A 24,426-nucleotide genomic window follows, 5' to 3' on the forward strand; every position below is an offset into this window, starting at 1 on the left:
TTGTGTACCGACTAACAAACAAAAATAACTAAAAAGACTTACCCCGAAGCCATGGTGGCGCCGGCGAGAGTGTTGGAAAACCTGCTGTTGCTCCGCACCGAGCTGGCGGTGGAGCTCATGCTGTCGCTCCTCGATCGCTTCTTGTTCGTCGACGCCGAAACTGCGAACGACCCTTCAATGGTGAGCGGGTAGCGGCGCTTGTGCAGTTCCGCGTGGAGGCGCTGAACCTCCTCGCCTGTGACGTCACAGTCCATAGCGAGCATCATGAGTTGGAAGGTGCACGAGCGCATTTGGAACCCGTACTGTGTTTTTAAGTTTATTATTATACACAAATCATTAAAATATCTTTAAAAACTATTATAAATATTTTTGTATGATAAAAGTAATCAACATTATTAAAGTATCACACACAAATGATACATTGTTTTTTGTTGCCATATATTACCAACTGACCTGCAAATTACTGTCGAGTTGATGAACCGCGCAAATGTCTCCTGCGTTGAACGACTTCGTTTTGAACAAACTTGAAATTGGGAAAGATCTTATGACTACTTGCTCTGCAGCTGAAATTTTTAATAAGTAGCATTTTAGATCTTTGTTAATCTAAACTTTTTAAATAAATTATTACTATCAATTGCAAATTAATTTTGCTAACATACAATTACCTATTGGATTAATAGTTATAAAATTTAAACCATACCTTCTCAGAACTTTTTTAATTTTTAAAATGGAATCTATTTTTTCTAAGGAGATTTCATTAATCTACCTATTTAAAACTAACTTGTTTTCAAGCAAAATAAACAAATATTTAATAAAAAGTATCTCAATATACTTTCATTAAAAAGCATGATAACTTCTAATAACACTTACCTATTTAATATCTATACTTCAACACACACACAGTTTCAGTATTTGAAAGTGTTATGAAACTTAAACTTTAAAAACTATATTATTTTGATAAAATGTGTTAAAACTGCAAGGATTGTAACAAGTATGTTCTATGAAAGTTTACTTAAAACTTTAGTTTAAAAGACCAAAAAATGTTTTATAAAAGTTTTCGTTGACTTGTCTGCTATAATAAACTTTATTAAAAATAACTTAATACACCTAACCTAAAACCTATTGCATAACTTATTAATTTCAAGTCAACTAAAACTCTATAATACATTTAAACATACCCTTTGTTAACTAAAATTTCTATATAGAACACTTGATTTTAAAAGTTTAGTACTAGATCAGATATTTTATTTTATTTATACTATTTTTAGGCTATATTGTTAATGAAATAAAAAATAAAATTAATTAGCGAGTGTAGACAAATTGAGTATTTTATCAAGAAATTAATTTTACTACTACTTAAAGTTAATATAAACAGTAAAGTAATTTAGTTTATATAAAATCAAAATATACATTTTAAAACAATTAGTTGACAATAAAAACAAAACAGAACTTTATCACACCTCTACGTTAATAGAAAAAACAATAGTGTCGGATTTAACAAACTATTTTGGAGTAAGTCCACAGTTCAAGAATAAATTAGTATAGCATTTTAATACGTCACAATAAGATGACGTAACTGCTCAACAATGTTATATATGCAGCAGTATTAGTTTATTGCTTATTGCTTTTACGGTTTAATAATGCGTATTGCTAACTTGTACGAAATAAAAAAATATAGGGAAAGACTAGTGTTGTTGTGTTACTATACTTTTAAAACATGACCTATACAGTGTTATAGGCTATAATATAACTTCGATAAAAATAAAGCTACTTGTTAGAAAACAAAACTAGTATTCTTATCAGCTTAAAATCACAAAAATTTAGTAGCTTTTAAATGTTAAAATTTCACAAATGTTGTAAATAAAACTAGAATATATTAGTTTAAGTTTACTTTAAAGTAATTTAAATTTTGTACATTAAACAAAAACTCTATAAGTCTAAATAGACCTAATAAATAAAAAAATACATATATATTTTATTTTTACATGAGAAAAATAGAAATGTAGAATTACACTTACAAAAAATTTGCAGTTTATCTTTACAACACATACAAATTATTATACAATATAAAAGAAAACAATTAAAGTAAACTATTAACTTGAATAATATTTATTCAAGTTACTGGTGTTCAATCTTGAGTTAAATTTATAAATGAAGTAAATTAAAACTAAACAAGCTCATTAAGTAATTACAAAATTACTGATTTTAAAAATATAAGGTTATAAAACATGTTGACTAAAATTCACAAGAGGGTCAAAATTAAATCTAACCTAAAATATCGCACGGAATACCGATGAAAATGACCCTGTAATTGGTGAGGTAGATAGCGCCCTCAGCCGGAAGCAAGGAGAGTCCGCCCATGTTGCCTCCGGTGGCCGTACCCCTGCCGTCTGGGAGAAGGTAGCTTCTCACGGGTTTCAAAATGTCCAAATGCTCACCGATGAGAAGTTGGGGTGACATCAGTTTTGCCTTAAATTTTAAAAACGTAAAAAAATTAGTAAATCATTGGCAACTAACAGTAATGTTTATATTTAATTTTTTTACGTAAAATTGAAAAAATATAAAACTTACTTTATAAACGTTTGTCTACGTAAGTTAGCTATAAAAGTAATCTTAGTTTGAAAACATAATAACTTCTTTAACAGTTATGGGCTAAAATATTCTAAAGTTTTTTATGATGTTTAAATAAAAAATACTTACTTTTTGAATAGGCGGTAATCGTTTACTTTCTTTGTACACATCTTTCAAACTATCAATCTGTTTTAAATTACTAAAATTGTGGTGAAGTTTAGGACTTATGCATTTATACAAACTTAATAATCAATTAGCAAATTATAAGAAAATCATGAGATTGTTAAATTGTACGCCTAATGTTAATTTCAGAAACTGTTTAAGTCATATATATGGCTTGTTAAAAATTCAAATTTATTCGAACGTTAAACAGACTAAAGCAACAAATAAAAAAAAATCATTTTATAAGTAAGATTTATTTTTGTATAACAAAAGTATTTCATATTATTTAAATAAAAGTTCAAAACTTATAAAACACAAAGAAACAAATACCAAAAAAATTACCTGCATGTGCACGAGACCGGGTATTTTGCTGACGAGCGTTTTAGTGTGCTCGCTTTTGATAGAAGATTCCGTGCACACTTTATCGACAAACTTGCAAATTTGCTTGGTGATGTGAACCTGAAATTCTCCCTGCGTAGTTTCTTGCGCATCCCCGAAGCCTGATTCTTCGTCCAAACTTCCGTTTATCGATCCGTTTAAGCTGAAGTTATGGATAGTCAATATCATACTATTAGATGTAATTATTTTCAAAAACTATTTTTAAGGAATTAAAGTAAGTCTGACTTCCGAACATGCAATCAAGTACGTACCTACGTATAAAATTCCCCTTTAATTTAGAAATATCATATTTTTTAAAGAAACAGAACCATCAGTCTTCAATTAACTTTGACAAGATAATTTAGGGCAATAGAAAAAAAATAGAGTTTATTTGGTAGAAGAAGTTATAAAACTAAATATATTCTAATAATTTATTATATTATTATTTTTTGCTGTTTTAGTTAAAAAATATTACAATGAACTGTGCATCATTTTTGCCTTTATTTCAAAAAATCAAAACTTTATAATAATAGTAACTTGATTTATTATTTATACAATTATAAATTATACATCCTAAAAAAGTTGTTTATTAAACTTCTATTTATGTTTTGTATGTATTAACATACATAAATAAAAAATAAACAACTCATAGAAAACATTTATTTACTTTTATACAAATAGAAAAAAAAACCTTTATTAAACTGTGAAATAAGTTTTTTTTTTAAATTTTAGATAAAAACATGTAAAATATTAGATTATTTTAAATAAAGGTAGCACTTTAAAGAGTTAGAAAAACTAACTAATAGAAGAATTTTACTAATAGAAGAATCTTAACAGTTAAAACTTTTATTTCTTAATTACAACAATTAACAAATGTTTATATTTGATTGTGTTAACTTATTGTACAAAACAACGTTAAAACTTTTCTTTAAATAACAAATTTTAGTTTAATAGTTAATACTGTAATTTTGAACAAACTTTAACTCCAGTATGTATGTTAAAAATTCTAATCTAACAAATCTACGCCCTTGCAAAATATAATCCTCATGCGAGTAAATAAAAATACCTGTTAGAAAAGAAGCTGTTTGTGCTCGTGCCTTCGTCGTTTTGCAAATTAGCGTTGTGAAACTTGATGTTTCTCGTTCTTTTAATGGGGTCCAGCGGGACAAGCATGAACACCATTCGATGCGCGCAGTGCTGAGCTTGCGAGAAAATAATCGACTCTTCCATTTGCGACTTGACTCGCTTCTCCTCTTCATTGCTGGATTCCCACGCTTTTTTCAACTAAAATTAAAATTGCACAATATGAACCACAGAAAATTTTATTTCCAACGAATTTAAAGAAAACACTTCAAAATAAAAATTAAATTATTTCTATAAAAAACTTGCTAAATAGTTGTTTAATACTTTTTGAAAACTTAAAACATTTCTGCTGTTTATCCTCATCATTTCGTAACATATAATATATATAATACATTTAATTTCTTTTAAACCTTAATTAAATTTTTAACATTACTGTATAAAATACATAGAAACATTGCACAAACTGCAATTTAATTAAGAAAACTTCAAACAAAATTAAAGAAATAAAAATAATTTACTTCTCTGGCAGCTATTTCCATACATAGTTTGTTATCTCGTTTCCCACACTCATTTCCTTCATTTCCCTACAAAACAATAAAAGTATATAACTATAATTGATACAATGGATAGCTTAAATTATTTAGCTGATACCTTAGAGGGAATGGGGTCGTCAAAAGAGTAAAGGTTTTTTATCTCATCCTGAACATCGACGAAAAAAGCTTTCTCCCAAAACAACAAAGACCTCCACACGATATGATCTTGAACTACCGAGTACATGAACTGCATCACCGTTGGACACAAATTCTGTAGTTTTTTGTTCAAATATTGTTATAACGAAGTAAAATACTTTAATAAAACCAAACAAAAAACAAGGTTCTAACCTACATTACATAATCTAAGAGTGTCTAAGTGAGAAAAAATCTCAAATAAATGAAAAAATATTTACTGTTATGAAAAACTTTTTGTTTTGTTATTATTAATAAGCAACTTTGAAACATTTAAAAAAACAGAGTTAAGTTAGTATTTAAACTACAGTTTGAAAATTTTAATAAACAAGTAGTAGAAAATAATATGTCCACTTCATTCTTAGAAAACATTTTTTAGTCAGTAATAGACTTTATTAATTTTCTCTTATACCAAGTTCTTTAAAACTAGCTTAAGCTAAGAGTTACATTATTTTATTACTGCGATTGAGCTATGTGTTCTTAATACATTTTATAATTTAAATGTTTTAATTATTTATTGGTAAAATTGAATTTTAAGAGAAGAAAAACATAGGTAAAAAAAGCTCAAAAACAGTTTAATATTTACTTACTTTTAGTTCATAATAATCATAAATAATTTAGTTAATTTTTTTTTTAACTTAACCATTAAAAGTTTTAAAAAAATTTAACTACGTTATTTATGATTATTATGAACTAAAAGTAAGTAAATATTTTAGATCATACAAACAAAACAAAGTTTTGAAACAAATAACAAGCTATTCCCTAAACTAAATAAATATATTTAAGCTATTGTAAACAATCTATAAGACTAACAATCACTCAAATAACTACATTTCAATATAAAGTGTGATTTAAATTTGTCACCTAGTTATATATTTTGATAATATCTAAAGGAAAAATTTCAAGAGTGACTTTGTCGACTTAGTAATGAAAACTAGTATTAAGCTCTATAAAGACACCAAAGGAAAAAATCGATTAGAAAATATTGGTGTAGGCGTATCGATTAGAGCAAAGAAGTTTTAAATTCATGCTCAATAATTTCAGAATTAGAAATAGAATGCCTAACAGTATACTTTATATATAAAAAAAAATATATATACGTATATTTAATCAATTAGACACTAAACTAGTTAATATGACTTTTAAAATTTTGCTATTTCAAAACAGAACTACTACTTACGACAATTTTAGTTTTTTCATATACAGTTACAACTAATCAAACAACAAAAACTCAAGTTTCATAATTTTTTAGACAACAAACTAAACAAAAAAAATTAAAACTTAAACAATAAAACATATTATAACAACAACTCCGACAACTAAGTTTTAATATCTCGAATTACGAAAAACAAAAATCCGATTTATAAAATGTTTCGCCATCTAAAATTAACAACTCAAAACTTACAATTTAAACTACGACAATAAAGGAAACGATAATTTTTAATTTGACCTAGTTATAGTTGTAACTATAACATTAATTTTTTATTAATCAGTTTATGCGTTATAACAATCCGGTACAATTTTAAATTTTATACAGTAAATTTTTTCAATTAAAAATATTTTATACTGTGTTTAAATTTATAGAACACAATGAATTTTGTTGTTTTGAATTGCCGTTTTCAAAAATTTTAAATGATGAGTTTGAATCGTGGTAATTTAAATAACCGCATTTTTATTAGTCGTAGCTTGAATTGGTGCAATTTGTGTAGTTGTAAATTGAAAATTCGTTACTTACACTGTGCGGTTTGAACTGTATAAATTTAATTAGGAGACCTTCTTTTTGAATAGTAATAATGATAAATGCTACTAACTCTGTAAAAAGCAGTAACAATCGGTAGCAGATCTGCAGCAACTGTGTTTTCGTCTAGTTGTCCACTGCTATCCTGTTTTCAAATTTTATAAATTAGCTAATATTTAAATAGTTCATTTATATAAGATAATACATATATTTTAGTTTATTTGTATATGAATTTTGTTTTAAAAACGTTTAACACTAACGCATTTGGTTTGACAAGTAGAGTATTGATGTTATGCATATATTATTGAAATTAAAACTTATAAAACTTATTTTAACTGTACATCATCTTGTTACGAAAAACTACAAAGGGTAAGTACTGTTGTTATTGAGTAATATTAATTAACTAAGTTTCATTTGAAGTTTTTCAGTTTTTTTTTCTCATATGACTGATGTTTGTTGTGGACCAAAAATTATTTTAACTCGTTTGTATTTTAATTATTTCAAGCATATTTTTACAAAGAAAAAGGTAAAATAAATTACACAAGCTAAGTTCTTGTGCAATGTACGCTAAAATTAAACAATTAAATCCGTTATGATTTATTACACCATATGTTTTACATTAAGACAATGGTTTTTTTTAAATATGTAGAGCTTTTTTTAATTTGAACTAGCTTACTAAAACAAAATTTGTAACAAAACTGTAAATGCTAAAGAAAGTGTTATACAAAAAAAAAATCAATCAACAAAAAGCTACTTACACAGTGACGAAACATCTCTCAACTATTTAATAAACTCTAGTGAAATTAATAACTTGATATAGAACATTAATTAATAAAAATTTTATTTGCAAAACTCAGTTTCACCCTTTGCAGGTGAAACTGAGTTTTGCAAATAAAATTTTGATTAATTAATGTTGTATATTTGTCTCCTTATTTTCAAATAAGTTGTGAACTATTTTTGTTCAATTTAGAACCTCAAATTTAAATCTAATTAATAACTTGATGATGTAATAAAGTGTACTTACTTTATAACTATGTACTAACACGCTTGTGTACTTTATAAAATAATTAAATATTATATCTTTAATAAAAAAATAGTTATTAAGTACAATCTAGGACTGATAAGGGCATGGGCAAAAAAAAAACTTTTTACCGAACTTGATCTTATTTTTTTTAGTTTTTTATATAATTTTTTTGTTTTTTAATTATTTTAAATTCCTTCAGATAGAACTTTCTAAATATTGCAAGGAACATTTCCTTAAAATTTGGAGTAATTATCTTAAAAAACGTAGGAGAATATAGATTTTTTGTGAAATAGTCTATTCTCGCCGTTTTAGTTTGCGCCTCCCATAAGGAACCTATTGTTGGCTCCAACTTTGACCTGCTATATCTCAAAAATGACTTTGATTTTTTTAAATCTGTAAAAAGTATCTTGTGGCTTAGTAAAAACTATATAAGACAAGATCAAATTGTGAAAAAAAGTGTTTTACCTTCCCCTATGCCCATAGATCATTTTTTTGTTTCTTATACTACTTAATTAACTATTATAAATTCAACTTTTAATACTTAGGTTTTTAAACAATACAACTACATTAAAGTATCCCAGCCTTTCAATTTATTTTTTTGTAAAAATAACTAGGCAGCTATTTGTAATAAAACTTAAGTGTTATAACTTTTAGTATATGTATGTATACCCAAACGATGTAACCAAAACATCATTAGCAAACAAACTTGTAATGAGCAATTGATTAGTCGTGCAATGAAGTCGAACTGCTGGTTGTCGAGTTTCGGTCGCTGCTTCGCGTAACTGGCAAGTTCGTGAGTTAATGCCGACCTCGCTGTCCTACTCTTCAATGCACGAAGCACTGAAAAAAAACAAGACATTATTTAATTTAATCATAATTTTATAGCTTTTTATGACAGATATACGTTTTATTTTTAAATGCTTGATTTATTAGACTTAAGTTAATAACTGTTTTCTTTCTGAAATTCTATTTGATAAATAATAATAACAAGCTTAAAATTACCTGCTTGAAAAATTTTCTTTATTTCGAGGGTTTTACTGTCGAAAATGAAAGACAAGCAATTTTTCATAACTTCTAATCGTCTACTACTTGTAGATAACATGCTTCCCATATTGCGAACTCCATAGGATGCTGTAAAGAAAATAAATCTAAAAAAGTTGTAGCAATGTAAAGATCTATTACAGTTTCTAGAAAAGTAAGTTTTAAAAAGGTAAATTACTTTGTATTAATATTTAAAATTTTGTACACAAGATATATTAATGACCATAAAATCAAAGAAGTAAATTTTATTACTAAATATTTTGGCACTTATACAACAAAACAAACCATAACTAAACTTTGTTAGACAACATAAACTGACTATTTATATTTAAAAAACTGATTTCAAACAATGTTGTAAATTATAAAACAACAAAACAGATCTATTAAAATATAAAAATAATAATTTTTGGATTTATTTCCTCTCATATAGTTTTACAATTCAACTAGTTTTATTTACTTTCTATAGATAGTTTTTATATATATGATTTTTTAAATCAAAAAAAAGTAAAAAAAATAACGATAAAAGCTCTATAAGTATAAATATCTAAATAGGAGTAATTAGCAGCACTTAAAAACGTTTAATATAAACACATAAAAATAAGTAATAAAACTGAAAATAATAACTAAACGCAATAATTTTTAAACTAATAAAGATAACCAAAACTTATCATTACTTAAACTATTTTAAGGTAATAAAAAGTTGTACTAACACAAGCGTACACCTTCGGGAACCCTCTCACCGGCTTTTTCAGGCTTGCTACTTTCGGGCTGTTCGTTTGCAAGAGGTTCTTCGTGCTCTTGCATGAAAGTTTGAACTGCGGTGGCGGATATGAGTGGGAATTTCAACTCCTCAGTCGCTTCACACTTGCTCTCGCTTTCATTCTTGCGCTGCACTTGTTCTGGCGGCTTCGGAACAACCTGGTCCATTTTTCCTTCTTCCTCAGTGGCGTTTTCCTGCATAGATTGAGTTTAATAAAACTGTGTACTTATTTTGAACATCAGACATATTTATATGTAGTTACGTTCAAAAACTAAAAAAGTGCAGAAGGTAATATACAAATGTTAGCAGTAATTGAAAAGTTTTCTACCCCACTGATGAGCAATAGAATAGCTTAATTGCTATTTATATTTTACCTTACATTAAGTCCGTTGAGATAATTTATAATATAAATATAAATAATACTTTTCGATACATATATAAAGAAATATTCATTATTTTAAAACGTTTTTAATAAGCAAAGTTTTTTTAAAAGTAACCTTACAGACCTATTTGAATCTTTAAAAAATGTTTTTGCAGTTCGATGGCAACAAAATATGAAAACAGAAACATTGTAAAATATTTACACTGTTAACCTGTGTAATCTCGAATAATAAATAGTTTTTATACTTTTCAAATATAATTTAAAAAATCATACAAATACTTGAAATCTTAAAACTTCAAAGCTGCAATGAATATTTATCGAATATTGACTACTTTAAACATTTTTTATTCAGCAATTACTAAGCCTAATCAAATTTACTGGATGCGAAGTTTTATGTATTTACATTATGATCATTAAATAAAACTAATTAAACAAAATAGGCAAAATAAAAACTTTTAAATTTTTATTCAATCTCACAGTGTTTAGTTATACTTATGTAAATATATAAGATAAAATTGTTTTGCGCTTTGATTAAGTAAAGATAGGTAAAAATGATTAAGTAATGATAAGCAAAAAATAAATGCATTTTTGTGCAACAAAATCTTTAAAAAATTAATAAATATGCTTTGTCATTTGATTCTAGTTTTATTAAATGTCATGAGGAATAATAGAATAAATAAACTACCTCAAATAAATAAATGTTATATAATAAAATTGAGATTTCTTTTTTTAAACTTATCAGAAGTTAAATGACCATTCACAAGTAAGTAGTAAAATTTTTCGCAAGCTGTTAAAATATGACATTGTACTTACGTAGATTTTTAAAGCTCATATTTTTAAAAAGCAATAATTTAATAAGTTATTTAAATATTATATTTCATATTTTTAAAATACTAGTGATTATTTTAAGCATTGAATTAAAACTATAAATAATGTATTAACTTCCTCTAATTTTATAATAAAAAAATATAAATGTTTAAATAGTTTATTTTAATTTGAACTGTTTTGTACTGTAAACATCTTACGTTATAATACAGTGTGTTGGATAATTGTTTTATATGTGACAAAGCTTCATAAACATTGTTAATATCCTGCTGTATTCGGTCTGGTATTTCAGAAACAACCTGTTAGTTTCATATTAACACTTAACTTTTAAATTAAGAAAAAGTAAAGTTAAAATTAACTACAATTATTTTTTCACAGTTATTTGGTAAAAGTCATTCATTTATTCTACATACACGTATTCAGAAGTAGTTATCAACATTAATAGGTATACTAAGCAAAATAATTAAAAGTGTGTAACTACTCTGTCAAACATATGTAGCTGTCGGTAGGGCGGCCCATTTTTTTGCACAAATAACTGAAATGCTTGGCTATCTAACAGCTTCGGTAGAAACTCATTGGCTTGTGGAGTGTCGTTAACATCGAAACCTCGCATTGTCAGATAACTTTCCTTTTAGTTATGTTGATAAACACTTATTAATTTAGTTATAACAGTTTCCTTTTTGTAAATTTATTTATCTGTGTTTTACTAAAACTAAAATTATATAAATAGCTTTGAAATTAACTATAAGTATGATATTTATAAACTATATTAATTTATTATTTTTGGGAAACACAATTACTAATTTTCACCGCAGAGCGGATTTTCAAATTGTAGATCTGTAGTAAAATAATGGTGGTAAAAATGACAAATAATAAAAAATTTGGTTTGAATTAAGTTTTTTTACAAAATTAAAATTTAAAGAATAAAATTAAGGATTATATTGATGCATTACAACCTTTAAATAAAAAACTATTAAATTATAGTCCATAAACAAATATAATTAAACCATGGTATGCCGTGGGGTATTGATATCTGATGGATTTAAAAAAAAACAAAACTTTATAGAACTAGAAATTATTGAGTTGTAAATTGATACTATTAAGCACATTGTTCCTATAATTAACTCTATAATTTCTAGCCCTATAAAGTAGTGTTTTTTTAATCCATTAAATATCAATACCCCACTGTATACCATGTTTAAATTGTACTTGTTTATGGACTATAATTTAATAGTTTTTAAATTAAAGGTTATGAAGCATAAATATAAATCTTAATTAATTTATTTTTTAATTTTAATTTTGTAAAAAACTTAATTCAAACTAATTTTTAATTATTTGTTATTTTTACCATTATTATTTTACTACAGATCTTTAATTTGAAAATCCGCTTTGCGGTGAAACTTAGTAATTGTTTTTCTCAAAAATAATAAATTTATAACTATCAATCTCCCTTGTGGATAGATTACTGTGTCTTATTTATTTGTTTTGTACTCAATAGTTAAATTTATGAACTATGTATATATATATATATATATATAAATATACTTTTACTAATTAACATATAGTGATAGATAAAAGTACTGCGTCTGACCTAGAAACAAAGAAAACTCTATGGCAGAATTAAAAAGTTAATTGAACAAAATTGTTTTTTTTCTTAATCATTACACAAAAAAATGTAGAGTGTTGACGGTAATGTCTTTCAAAACAACTTTTAATTTAAAAGATTTCACTTAGTCAATTAAACAAAAAATATAATTTATACATGTAAACTTGTGTAAGCAATACATTTTTTTAGTAATTACCGTTTTTTTTTTAGAAACAAAATCTATTTTTAAAATAGCATACGCATTGATTCGTTGAAACATTATTTAAAATAAAATGTTATGCAAAACTTACTAACGTATCAATTACTTAGTTGTAGTAGTTTCATAAACTAGCAACCTTGTTATACAAAAACAATCTGAGGTCTACTTTTACTATAAAAACTACAGTCTAATTGTACTAATTTAAACTACTTAAATTGATTTTTTTTCTATTTGTGTAAACAAGCAAGTCTTATAAAAGTAAAAAATATTAAACAATAAAAATGTCGCTACTTATAAAGATTTGTTAATTTACTACTAAATTGTTAAAGTATTATTATTTTTAACAAGTTTAATTAGATTAGCTACAGTTAAAACACTACTCACATTTTTATTAACAACTAAAGGAACAGAGTTTTTATTGACAAAAATCTAGTTTTATTGTTTAATTACAGAAAAAATGTTCTCAACAGAAGAGTATGTTTTTAATAATTTCGCATACAAAATCAATCACGTTATAAGTGCATAAAAACTTAATTTATTGCAATATGTAAATAAATGTTGATTGACACATTGTTAGCTGAATAATAATAAAATAATGTAAACTTTTTCGAATCTGAGAATTGGATAAGGGTTAACACGGCATAGTTGTAAGCATGAACGATATCCCATCAAAAGCTGACAAAACAATCGAAGAAAAATTGCACGAATTTCTTTGTCCTAGTAAACCGTAATAATAGATGTCAGATAAAACTCATTGAGTATTATTTTACTAGACTCTGTCGATAGGTTATTGAGAGACTATCATTTAATAATAATAAAGCATTGAAAATTAATTAACTAAATTTAAAAACTATTATAAAAATAAAATATGTATATATAACATATGTTGCAATGTCTTAGGTGATTGTAACTGTTTAAAACTTAAAAATAAATATGCATTTAAATGTAGAGCAAAAAATATAACAAAAATTTATGAAAACACACAAATAACTTTTACTAAGTTAGTTTAGGTATATGAGATAGAAAAAACTAATATTTTATACTAGATAAAAACTAAAAATAAAAGTTTAAATTAAACACTAAACAGGAACTTCAAAACAGCTTTACACAGAAACTAAGTTTAAAAACAATTATATAAGACTAAGCTTTTTTGGGTTATTTAAGTTTAGTTGAAATTTTCAACAAAATTTCGAACTCAATAGGTACAGTTCAACTTCTGTGTTAGGTAAACTATGTTGTGCGTATGGTTATTAAAATATTTTTAACCATTAAGGCAATTTAGCAAGGTATTTGAACAGTTAGAGATGCTAACTACCACTTTTTTTTACTATAATGTTGTTTAAACTTAGTTATTTTACCTGTTAAGTATCTTAAAATACTATTTTAAAATATAATAATATACATTTTTACTGTTAAGTATTAAGTAATTTTAATTATATTACTACTTTTTCTTTAAAAAACATATGATATTTACTTTGATAACAAGCTATAAAAAAGTAATTCGTTTGTTTTAAATAACAAACATAACTGTTTTTTTATGTTAAATTTCTACGCTTTTAAAATAACTGTTTTAAATAAAAACTAATAAATATTTTAAATTATCTTTTTTTTAAGTAAAACATAAATGAATATTTTTTAATGTTTACAGATTATATTTATAAACCATATATTTTATCTAATGAAAATATTTATACCTGTACATAAAAAAAATGATTCCTTTAAAAAAAATCTAACTAAACATTTGAAAATAGTAAAAAATTTGAAAGTAGTGCTGTTTAATTTAATACATTTAACAAACCAGTTTTTCAGGTTCGGAAGGTCGAACGTCGTCAGGGGGGTATGCGTAATCCGCCACCATCAAATCTGGACAAAGCACCTGCAAATCAAATGTTTTATTTGTTAAATTTTTGCACAAATACAAAATTTAAAACTTTAATAGTTCTGTTTAAAGGTTTTTTTGAACATTATCAACGTTACAGATACCTACGAAAAGGATAATTTAAAAACTAAAAGTACTAAAGAAAATAATTTACAAAAAACGAAGCAATAAAATGCGAAATAATTTTTATATAAAAATCATATATATTAGTTTTTAATCAAATTTACATTGCATTTTATTTATATTAGGTTCATTTTTATTATAGTTCGAATTATGACAGTCTTTGAACTTTTCAACTGCTTTTATGAGAAACTATAATAGTAAAAAAAAGTTATACAAAAAAATATTCAAGTTTGATGATAAAGGGTTAAAAGATTAGTTAATTATGTTATTTTTTTTTAGAATAGTCAATTAAAAATAGATTTAAATTCTTTGAAACTAATTTTCATAGAATAGAAATGTTTATCATTTTGTTAAAATTAAACTGAAAAAGTTTCAGAAAAATGCTTTAAAACTGCAGGAGAACATATATTTTTAATGAAATAGTCTTTTTTGCCTTTTTACTTTGGTCCTTCTGAAGAAACGTATAGAGCTTTCCGACTTTGTACCCTCGTATCTCAAAAACTAATTTAAATTTTACAAAACGGTTAAACGCAACTGCTATTAAAGTTAAACTTAAAAGTGTTAAAGATCTTTAAAATATAAACAACATGTAAAATAGTCCCTACCCCCCTATGCCCTTAATTAAGATAGATTTTAAGAGTGATTACATACTTTTTGTTATCAACATAGCTTCTATAAGTTAACTTTAGATTAAACTGTTAATAAAAAAAAGTTAAAAATTGTGTTTATCATAGTTTGTGCAATAACAAAAAATGTTATTAAAATAAAATAATGTACTTGATAAAGATAACTAAAGTTTTTATACAAAAATAATTGTTAGTATATAAATAAACTTTGGTCAGTGTTTCGACAGTACTAGTGTAGAAAGGTTCAGGTATTTGTGGAAGAGTAACACATTCCGGTACTGAAATAACTCCTCCATCCAAATCAACACAAATTACATCAAGCTGAATCAAAAATAATTATTACTTCTGAATATTTATAACAATCCATTTTATTATACTCTTTATCTGTTGTTGACTATAAAAACCTACATTTAAATTTAGATAACATCAAAACCATCAAATACTATTCGTAATTTATCGTAGCAGGTAAAACTATAAATAAAAACATCGTTTACTTTTTTTTTACTAATAAGTTTCAAAAAAACTGTATTGAAAACTTGAAAAAAGATCGTATAAATAAAAAGTTTCTACTTTTTATTATGCGTAGTAACATTTATAGAGCATAAATCAATAAAACGATTCTTTTTTACATGACTTAAAAAGTATTGAGTATTCTTTAAAGCATCTTGTTGAAAAGAAAAACAATAAATGCAAACTTTATAAAATTAGGATAACTACGTCTGTACTAGTGATAATAAAAATTTGTAGAGAAATATAATTATAAAGGTAAAAGTTTTGAATTTGACATAGTTTTTTTTAGTTTAAAGGTTTAAAACGACTAAATAATTTATTTTATTTATAATTGTTAACATATTAAATTTATTTTAATAGCTATTATAATAAATTTTTAGACTAATATTTTATAATAAAAGCAAATTTTGATTCTACTTATAAATCCGTTTGATTTACGGCAAAACATGACTATGTTTAACTAACTAGATCTTGAGTGAGATCCTGTTTAAAGGACGAATGAATACCAAACATAAAAGGAGTAGGGGAAGATGTGACTTCAAGTAATTGTTTTGGAACAATTGGTATAAACGGATTACTGTTTTTTTATTAAAATAAACTAACATTTAATTGATAATATATCTACAAATATATAAAATGAAATATAAGCACTGATTTAATATTTAAATTTTTATTTTGAACTGTGTTAAAAGCTTATAATAGTAAATTCAGTTATACTTTGTTTACAATCAAAATATTAAAATAAATTAAAATAAACCTGTAGGTAAATGGGTACATAAGAGCTGTAAGAGCATTGCAAGCATCAGTAAGTCTTGAATAGCTACATGAAAAAAGTATAACTTTTTGATCAACTAAAGCGGCACATAGAACATTCATCACATTCAGAATGCCTAAAAAATTTTAAAACTTTACAAAATAAATGATCATATAAAAAACACAAGATCAAAAATTGAATTATTTTTTAAAAAATTAAACTTATATTAATACAAAAAAAATAAATTTATATTAATATTAAAAAATAAATTTATATTAATATTAATATTTATAAAAATATTAAAAAATATTAAAATATATATTATTATTTAAATTAATATTAATATTACTACAGCTTTTTAATTTATCAAAGTATTTTGTAAACAAATAAAAGTTTAAGATTTGTTTTGTATTTAGAACTAAAACTCATTTACATAAGGTGTAAACAGTATACATATTTTATAAAAATTATAGAAAAAATTTAAAAACAATATGCTCTACTTAATTATTAGAATTTTATACTAGTGCATCTAAAAAACTAAAGCATTTCAAAATCTTTTCTAGAATAAAGGGCTAAAAGTTTTTGTAAACTTTAAAAAACTAATACATTAATAACCCTTAAATAAATAGGTTAATTATAATATACGTACTTCATTAAAGTTTTAAATTTACTGAACTAAAAAATTAGAAAATTATTTGTTTTTATTACATAAGTAAAGTTTTCTCTTTAACAATAAACCTCCTCTTTATAATAAACCTTATAATAAACTATTTATCGCATCTCAAAATTTTAAAGAATTGAAAATCAAATTGTACAGTTTACACTAATATATACCTAAACGTTTAAAAAGCACCCAAATCTATAACAAAAAATAAAAACTACAAAACAAAATTAATTTCTAAAAATTGTGGATTACTGAAAAATATTACATAAAATCATTTAATAAACAGTTTATCTAAGTAGTTATACTAGCTTCAGACTTTTTAAAAGTGGTGCACACTAAATTACTAAAAAAAAAGTGCGCACTATACTAAAAACATTTTTAATTGTTATTAAAAATCATTATTTTTGATTTAAGTATCTCATATATCAAAGGTTTATTTAACGATTGTTACTTAGCTGACACTGTTTCACCTAAAAGGGTATTGAGAGCTTTAAGTAACAATAAAACAACATGAAGCAGATAATATATATAGTAGATCAGGTAATGAGAAAGTAAGTAGTAATTAATTAGTCATTAAAATTATTTACTGAAGTAAATTTAGGGAAAATTAAATTGAAATTTTTTTTTTTTGTAACATTTTACTTTACCTAATAAAAACTTAGTAAAAACACTCTAGAGATCCTTTTTTTAAGTGAAACAGTGTCAGCTAAGTAACAATCGTTGAATAAACTTTTGATAATTCAGCTCTTTAGTATTGAGCACTCTAATTCGTAGAGTTTTAAAGCTAACTTTTTTTATAAATGAAGTGTTAAAAACTGTTCGTTTATGTTACAAATATCTTTTTTTTTTAAACACGAAACCAACGTCTTTTTTTTCATTACTAAATATTCTGTCCTGAGTAAAATAAATTATATGCTCACTAGTGTGCACCAGAGTTGCCAGAATGCTAATGTTGCTATGATCCCAAATTTTGTTTGTTTTTAATTGTGTAGCTTTAAATTGACAAAAAATTGGAAACTATGATGTGCACAGATGCACACAAAGAAGACCACTGAGTTATTCAATACAACTATCACAAGAACTATATGTAAGAATTTGTAAGGTTCAATGACACAATACTTAATCAGAACTACTAAACAAAACAAAAGTGTAAATTTTTATTACTTCATTAAAAAATATTATATAATGTATTATGACCAGATTTTTTAAAACACCGTTAAGTACGAAACTTTATTGAAACAAATAATGTTATAGATTTTTGAAATCCATTTGTAATTTATATAGTTATGAAGGCAAATATATAGAGATTACATAAAATAAATTTAAATTACTTAAGTTACCTATTTATCTAAACCTAGTTAAAAACTATACTTATTTCTTTTTATGTTTACAAAAAATTATCTTTTAAAGAAAGTTCTAATAGCGATTAATTTTATTTTTGCTGACAGGAATTTTTTATCTAATTAACAACAAATAACTCAATTTAGTTTTGAAAGTAATAACTTACCAAGTTGTCGTAAAAGCATAGTAACAGAAGAAGATGTGACAGGCAAGTGCTGACATCTTGGCGTGAAAATAGCCTGCTTGTCTGAAGCTCCAATTGAAAATTCTTTAACTAAAGAACCAGACGAAGGCGTGCTAACTAGTAAAAGCTTTGCAATGACAAGTTCTAGTGACATGCCTTGCATATACATGGTATAGATAAGGCCAAGGCAGTTCTGTAAGGAAAAAACTGATAAAAATAAAAAAGATTGGTGGTCAGTTTCATTAATTCGTTTTCTATTTTACAAAAGAGTCTTATCAAAGTAAAATGTCTTTTTTTCAATTTTACACAATATTTTTATCATTAGTATACAGTGCTTAAAAAATTACTTTAAGGTATATTTAAAGAAGTTTTTCCCATATACTTTTTTGATAATCTTTTTTATTAGAAATTCTATTTGTGTAACTACCATAGAATTCATTTTTTTTACAAATCAAAATAAATTTATCTTTTTAAATTTAAGTTAAAAATTTAACTATTATAGCTACTAAAAATTCATTGCAGTATGTAAATAACAAAGCAACTACGATGTATTAAATAAGCATTACTTCATACAATTAAAAATTAAATTTGTTGGCCAAAATATAACAAAAAAATATATTGTAAATCTTTTATCTTGTTTTAATTTTTTAACTCAAAAAATAAAAAGCGGTAAAGCATTTACGTAGAAATTTATAAAAGTTAAAAATAGAATTATATATCAAAAATAAAATTGTGATATGTAACTCAAAAAAATATTTTTAGGGAATAAAACCTAATAAATAAGAGTTTAAAAATACATACTTAGAATAAGTCAAAAATAAATGATTTCAAAATATTTGAAATGAGTATTTTTCTAGAAAAAAGCCTGTTTAAAAATATTTTACTTAAGGGTCAATTTAATAAGTAATTTTTCAAACAAATTTATATTTTGATAGTAATACTTACAAAAGGTATCTTATGAACTATTTGAAATGTTATTTACTAGTACCTAAACTTAAAATTTAATTTAAAATGATAAGTTAACTACCTTAAAAACTTTAAAATGTTTTTTTCTTGATTGAATGACCAAGCATTTGGGGGCGTACAAAAATTCTTCATCTTCCATTTCTTTGTTTCCACTGTTACAAACAAATTTTTGAGCATCATCAGATTCACTAACAGCTACACGAAATAACGATTCATCTACATCTTCCTCGTCTTTTGCATAACTCACATTGTTACTTTTGCTTGCTTTGACATCATAATCATCTTGTACTAAATTATCTGAAGATGTGTTTCGCAAGCCGTTGATGTCAGAGTTTTTTATTGACTCATAAAATGTATGAATGGCACAATAATGCTGGTTTGAAACTTCATCAGTCAAACACACCACGTAAAATGTTGGTGGTTTCTTCTTTTTTGTTAGAAACCATCCAGCGGGTTGGCAAAACTAAAATAGTAAGCTAACCTTTAATCAGTTACTTATAATATAATAATAATGTATATCACTTCTTTAAATCTTTTATTATTTAACAGATAAAACTTTAGCTAATATTTAGTTATTTTGATTTTTAACATGTATTGTTTTAAACTTGAAAAATATTTAGCTAAAAAATAGCCAGTTAGGGTTTCTCTTCTTATAAATTTAAATTCAAATAACAAAAGGGTTGATCATGCCAATTCGATCATCAGACCACAAGTTTCGGTAGACTGAGACCGGTTTCGTCCTTATTAGGACTCATCAGTCAGTCACAACCGAAAAACTTGTTCTGCAGACTTTCGCCGATTTTGTTGATTGTACTAAAACGAGCGTACCAGATGTCTTGCCTAGTGGACAATGTTTTAAACGTTGCACGGCAAAGACAATGCTGACGTCACTAATCATTGCCAGCAAATGGTTGCTTCATGCGAAAGCATGATAAACCGTTTGTAGATTGACGACTACAAGTTTTTCGGTTGTGACTGACTGATGAGTCCTAATAAGGACAAAACCGGTCTCAGTCTACCAAAACTTGTGGTCTGATGATCGAATTGGCATGATCAACCCTTTTGTTAAATTTGAGCTTGTCTCACGGCAAACGAAAGTCCGGACTTGTTCTGCAGACTTTTGCCGATTTTGTTGATTTTAAATTCAAATATTTAAAAAATATATATAAATTGCTTCTAAACAAATGTATAACTTAAGTGATAACAAAAGTAAGATATATGATATTAAAAACGACTTCGATAATTTATATACTTGAAATTGTTAAAATTACAAAGCTGACCATTATTATCTGCTTATTGTTTAAACTAATGATGAGCTTAAATTTACATTTATAGTGTTTGTAAGTAAATATATGCAAAAAAAAAATTTAGAAGTTTACACTTTTTATACTTTAAGTAACTTATAAGGACTCAAATTCAATTTAAAATAGTACTTTGACGCATTTGTAGATTTAAAAAAAAAACTTTATTAAGTACTGCTTAACAATAAAATATATCATTCAAAAAATCAAACTATTTCTCTATATATAACTAGAGTGCTACTTTATTAAAATAAATGGATAATTTTTTTGAGTACAATAAAACACAACATTAGATAGCAAAACTCATGTAACCAATTTACAACATTTATATATAGTAGTATTTATTGAACATTTTCTAGTTACTATCAAAATTATTAGAATTTCATAACTTAGAATTTCATAACTTAAGATTTCAAAATTTACTAATATAACAAATTTAGCTTAAGAAACTCCCTTAATATAATGTGGGTAAATATACAAATATACTAATCAATTATATACTGTAAATGAATTAACTTCAAAGTTATCTTAACTATCAGTACTAATATTGAACTTAACCAATATCAATAAACATATATTATTTATTACAACACTGTTTTTCTTTGTACATAACAGCAGTCCTAAAAAATTGTAAGTTTTTAGAGATTTTGTTGTATGTGAAAAAAGACTAGATTTTTAGTAAGGATGTATAATTTTAGCTTATTTCATTATGAAAAATTTGTAGAGTTTTAATTCCTTTCTCAATTTTTTTCATACTACTGTTTTTTAGACTATCAACATACACTAAATTAATTTTTTATATTTAGTAATAGCATGATATACTTTAAAAATCTATATACTATAATAGCAGGTAATTTAACTAAACATATAAATATAATATTCTTTATAATTTGTATTTTGACATTTATTAACAACAGCTACAATTTTATTAACTTAAAATGAATTACCAAATGCACTCCTTCAATCATTTTACAGTCTTTGTGGTCATTTTCTGGTATCCTTGTTATTATTTTTCCTTTATATGGTGAATCTTTATCTAAAAATATTTAGAAACTTATATTTTGTTTTCAACACATTTTACAATAGTAGTAGATATTAAATATTTGCATAAAAACTTATTATAATTAAATCACTAAAGTATGTTTTATATATATTCTTTAAGGCAAAAAGAGACCATAATAATTTTTTACTTGTTGATGTTACTATGTAAAGTTTTATTCACATATACTGTACTTTGTACCCCTTAGTAAACTTCAAAGTAATTTTTGATAAATGAGGGACATGGTTGCCAAAGGTTATTGAGAAATTTCTTCCAGCTTTTTGAAAGTACAATGCTTGTTCACATATCCGGGCAGTTTCAGTCAAAAAGAAACTTAATAAAAATTCAGTAATAAAACACAAACATTTGTGTGCAATACAAATATTTAATCTTTCATGCTGATTTAGTTCATTATTATGGAGTAATAATACTACTAAAGTTTACATTTAAACTTCTTTCAAAACTACTTTAGTTATCAAAAACTTTGTATATTAAGTAAACCAGTTTTGAATACATTCTTTTTAAATGATGTTGTTTAAAATATGACTTAAAGTTTGTTATTTAAACTTTTTTTATTTTTTTGATAATTAATTTCAGTTTTTGATAAACTTTAAGTTTTTTTGAAAATGAATGTGGAAGAGTTCAATCTTTCATGTTTGAATTTTATTTAAAAACTATATTATAAAAGTTGTTAATTCAAACAATTTTAGGTTAAGATAAGGTGCATGGTAATTATTTGTAAGTTATTTAAGTTTGAAACACCAGATTTTAGAAATGGACAACATATCAAAAAAAAAACAAGTTGCACTAACTATTGAAAATAAACTAGAAGTATTCTAAAATGGCAGGTCAACTTTGTACAACATTTTGAAAAGTGAGAAAAGTTTAAAAAGTTTTAAGCATAAAAAGAGGAGCTGAGATTTTATTATTTATTATGCACTGAATAATTATGAAAATATACAGCAGTTAGATTATTTTATGAAAAAAAAAGATTTTTTGTACTTATCTGGAAAAATTCTTATCCGGACATGTTTACTGAAAAATATTGCCCAACATGTCAGAATAAGTGAAGCACTGTACTAGTTTTTAAGTATAATTTATAAATGTTAGTTTAAGGTAAAAACTGTCTTAATTAGTACAAAAACATTGAAAATATACTGTAAAGCAACTTTAAATATATTTAAAATAAAACAAAAATTTTAATGACAAATTAAAATTTATCTATATGATAGATTTTTTGTATCAAATCAAAATTTCATTGTTTTAACATTAAAATTGTTTAAAATTCTAGGTTTTTCTACGTTTTAATTAACTTTTGTTCAAAATTCAAGGCTTTTTTCAAAATTTCTCAATTTCCAGGTTTTTAGCCTAAACTTGTCAAATTACAGGTTTTTAAGGATTGCAGGTTTTTTAACCCTGAAGATATCAAATTTAATCAGTTTAATAGGTTTATAATTAGAATTATGATGTAAAACAACGTAAAAGGACTAGTTAACAATAATATGTCTTTTTCTTCAAAATTTAACCATAAGTATTAAAATTTTTCTAGCTATTACATTACTTATATTTGTATTATTCAGTTAAATAGAAATTATAAATTAAAAAATTACTATTTTTAAACTACTAAGTATAAAAATACTATTATTTAATATCTTAAAAATTCAAAACAGTAAAGCTCCTAACCTTTGAAAAATGATTTCCAGAAAATTAAAGGTATAAAGTTCAAAAAACTACAGTATTTTCTAATACACTTTAAACTTTCAAAATAATATATAATGAAAAATTGTGGTCCATATTGTCCATAATACAACCTTATAAATTAATTTTAAACTTTAAATTCTACATAAAGTAACAACCACTGTCACTAACACACAATTTAAAATTGGAGATAAATGTATAAAATCTAAAAAATAGTACTAGATTAGTGTTATAAATATGACACACTCTGTTATATGATTATTGAAAAAGTATAAAAACAGGGAATATAGTAGAAAAATTATTAAAAAAATGTTATGATATTACTCACTGTTGTCTTCAATGTTATAGCCAAATACAGCAAAGTAATCAACAAGTCTGTCCATTTAATTGAATTTTTAATTATATTTTCATTTTAACAAAAGTAAATTATAAGTACATGAAAATTGTTCTGCAGAAAAGAATGTTAATGAGTGGAAAAACAGGTTAATGTAAGGCTTATTGATTTGGTTATCTACTTTAAAAAACTTTCAAGTTAAACCTCAAAGCTTTAGGAAAATATTCACAAACAAATAATTTCATATCCAAATTAAAACAAGAAATAAGAACAAAACTGATAAACTTTAAGCATCAATATTTTTAAACTCTTTATTATTAATCAGTTCTACTAATTTAATAATAAAAATTTATAAATAATATTTTTTTGTCTTTTTTAAATCATCAGTTTTACTTTATTTTTAGGGAATCAAATATATACATATATAATATATAGTAAAAGAAAATGTTAAAAAGAAATTACCATAATTAATATTTAAAACCCAAAATTCTTTTTACTTTGATAAGCTTTATA

The 24,426-nt window shown here is 24.6% G+C and overlaps 1 protein-coding gene across 1 annotated transcript in view; it reads right to left on the reverse strand.

Moving 5' to 3' along the window:
* LOC145837818 (myotubularin-related protein 5-like) overlaps window positions 1–24,029 on the reverse strand; it is a 43,358-nt gene extending 19,329 nt beyond the window's left edge. The window contains exons 1-23 of the mRNA XM_082945269.1: window positions 23,908–24,029; window positions 21,790–21,878; window positions 19,603–20,004; window positions 18,558–18,768; window positions 16,390–16,522; window positions 16,098–16,209; window positions 15,330–15,443; window positions 14,293–14,370; window positions 13,098–13,211; window positions 11,171–11,317; window positions 10,890–10,988; window positions 9,433–9,676; window positions 8,684–8,812; window positions 8,388–8,521; window positions 6,731–6,802; window positions 4,846–4,998; window positions 4,713–4,778; window positions 4,178–4,395; window positions 3,076–3,274; window positions 2,701–2,757; window positions 2,271–2,469; window positions 454–563; window positions 43–302 (exon numbers count right to left, since the gene is read on the reverse strand). Of these exons, the coding sequence (XP_082801395.1) occupies window positions 43–302; window positions 454–563; window positions 2,271–2,469; window positions 2,701–2,757; window positions 3,076–3,274; window positions 4,178–4,395; window positions 4,713–4,778; window positions 4,846–4,998; window positions 6,731–6,802; window positions 8,388–8,521; window positions 8,684–8,812; window positions 9,433–9,676; window positions 10,890–10,988; window positions 11,171–11,317; window positions 13,098–13,211; window positions 14,293–14,370; window positions 15,330–15,443; window positions 16,098–16,209; window positions 16,390–16,522; window positions 18,558–18,768; window positions 19,603–20,004; window positions 21,790–21,878; window positions 23,908–23,962 (3,395 nt within the window). The 5' untranslated portion in view covers window positions 23,963–24,029. The remainder of the gene's footprint in view (window positions 1–42; window positions 303–453; window positions 564–2,270; window positions 2,470–2,700; window positions 2,758–3,075; window positions 3,275–4,177; window positions 4,396–4,712; window positions 4,779–4,845; window positions 4,999–6,730; window positions 6,803–8,387; window positions 8,522–8,683; window positions 8,813–9,432; window positions 9,677–10,889; window positions 10,989–11,170; window positions 11,318–13,097; window positions 13,212–14,292; window positions 14,371–15,329; window positions 15,444–16,097; window positions 16,210–16,389; window positions 16,523–18,557; window positions 18,769–19,602; window positions 20,005–21,789; window positions 21,879–23,907) is intronic.
* Window positions 24,030–24,426: the final 397 nt, after the last annotated feature.

Source organism: Thalia democratica, chromosome 6, assembly GCF_965202585.1.
Source record: "Thalia democratica chromosome 6, ktThaDemo2.hap1.1, whole genome shotgun sequence".
Classification (NCBI taxonomy): domain Eukaryota; kingdom Metazoa; phylum Chordata; class Thaliacea; order Salpida; family Salpidae; genus Thalia; species Thalia democratica.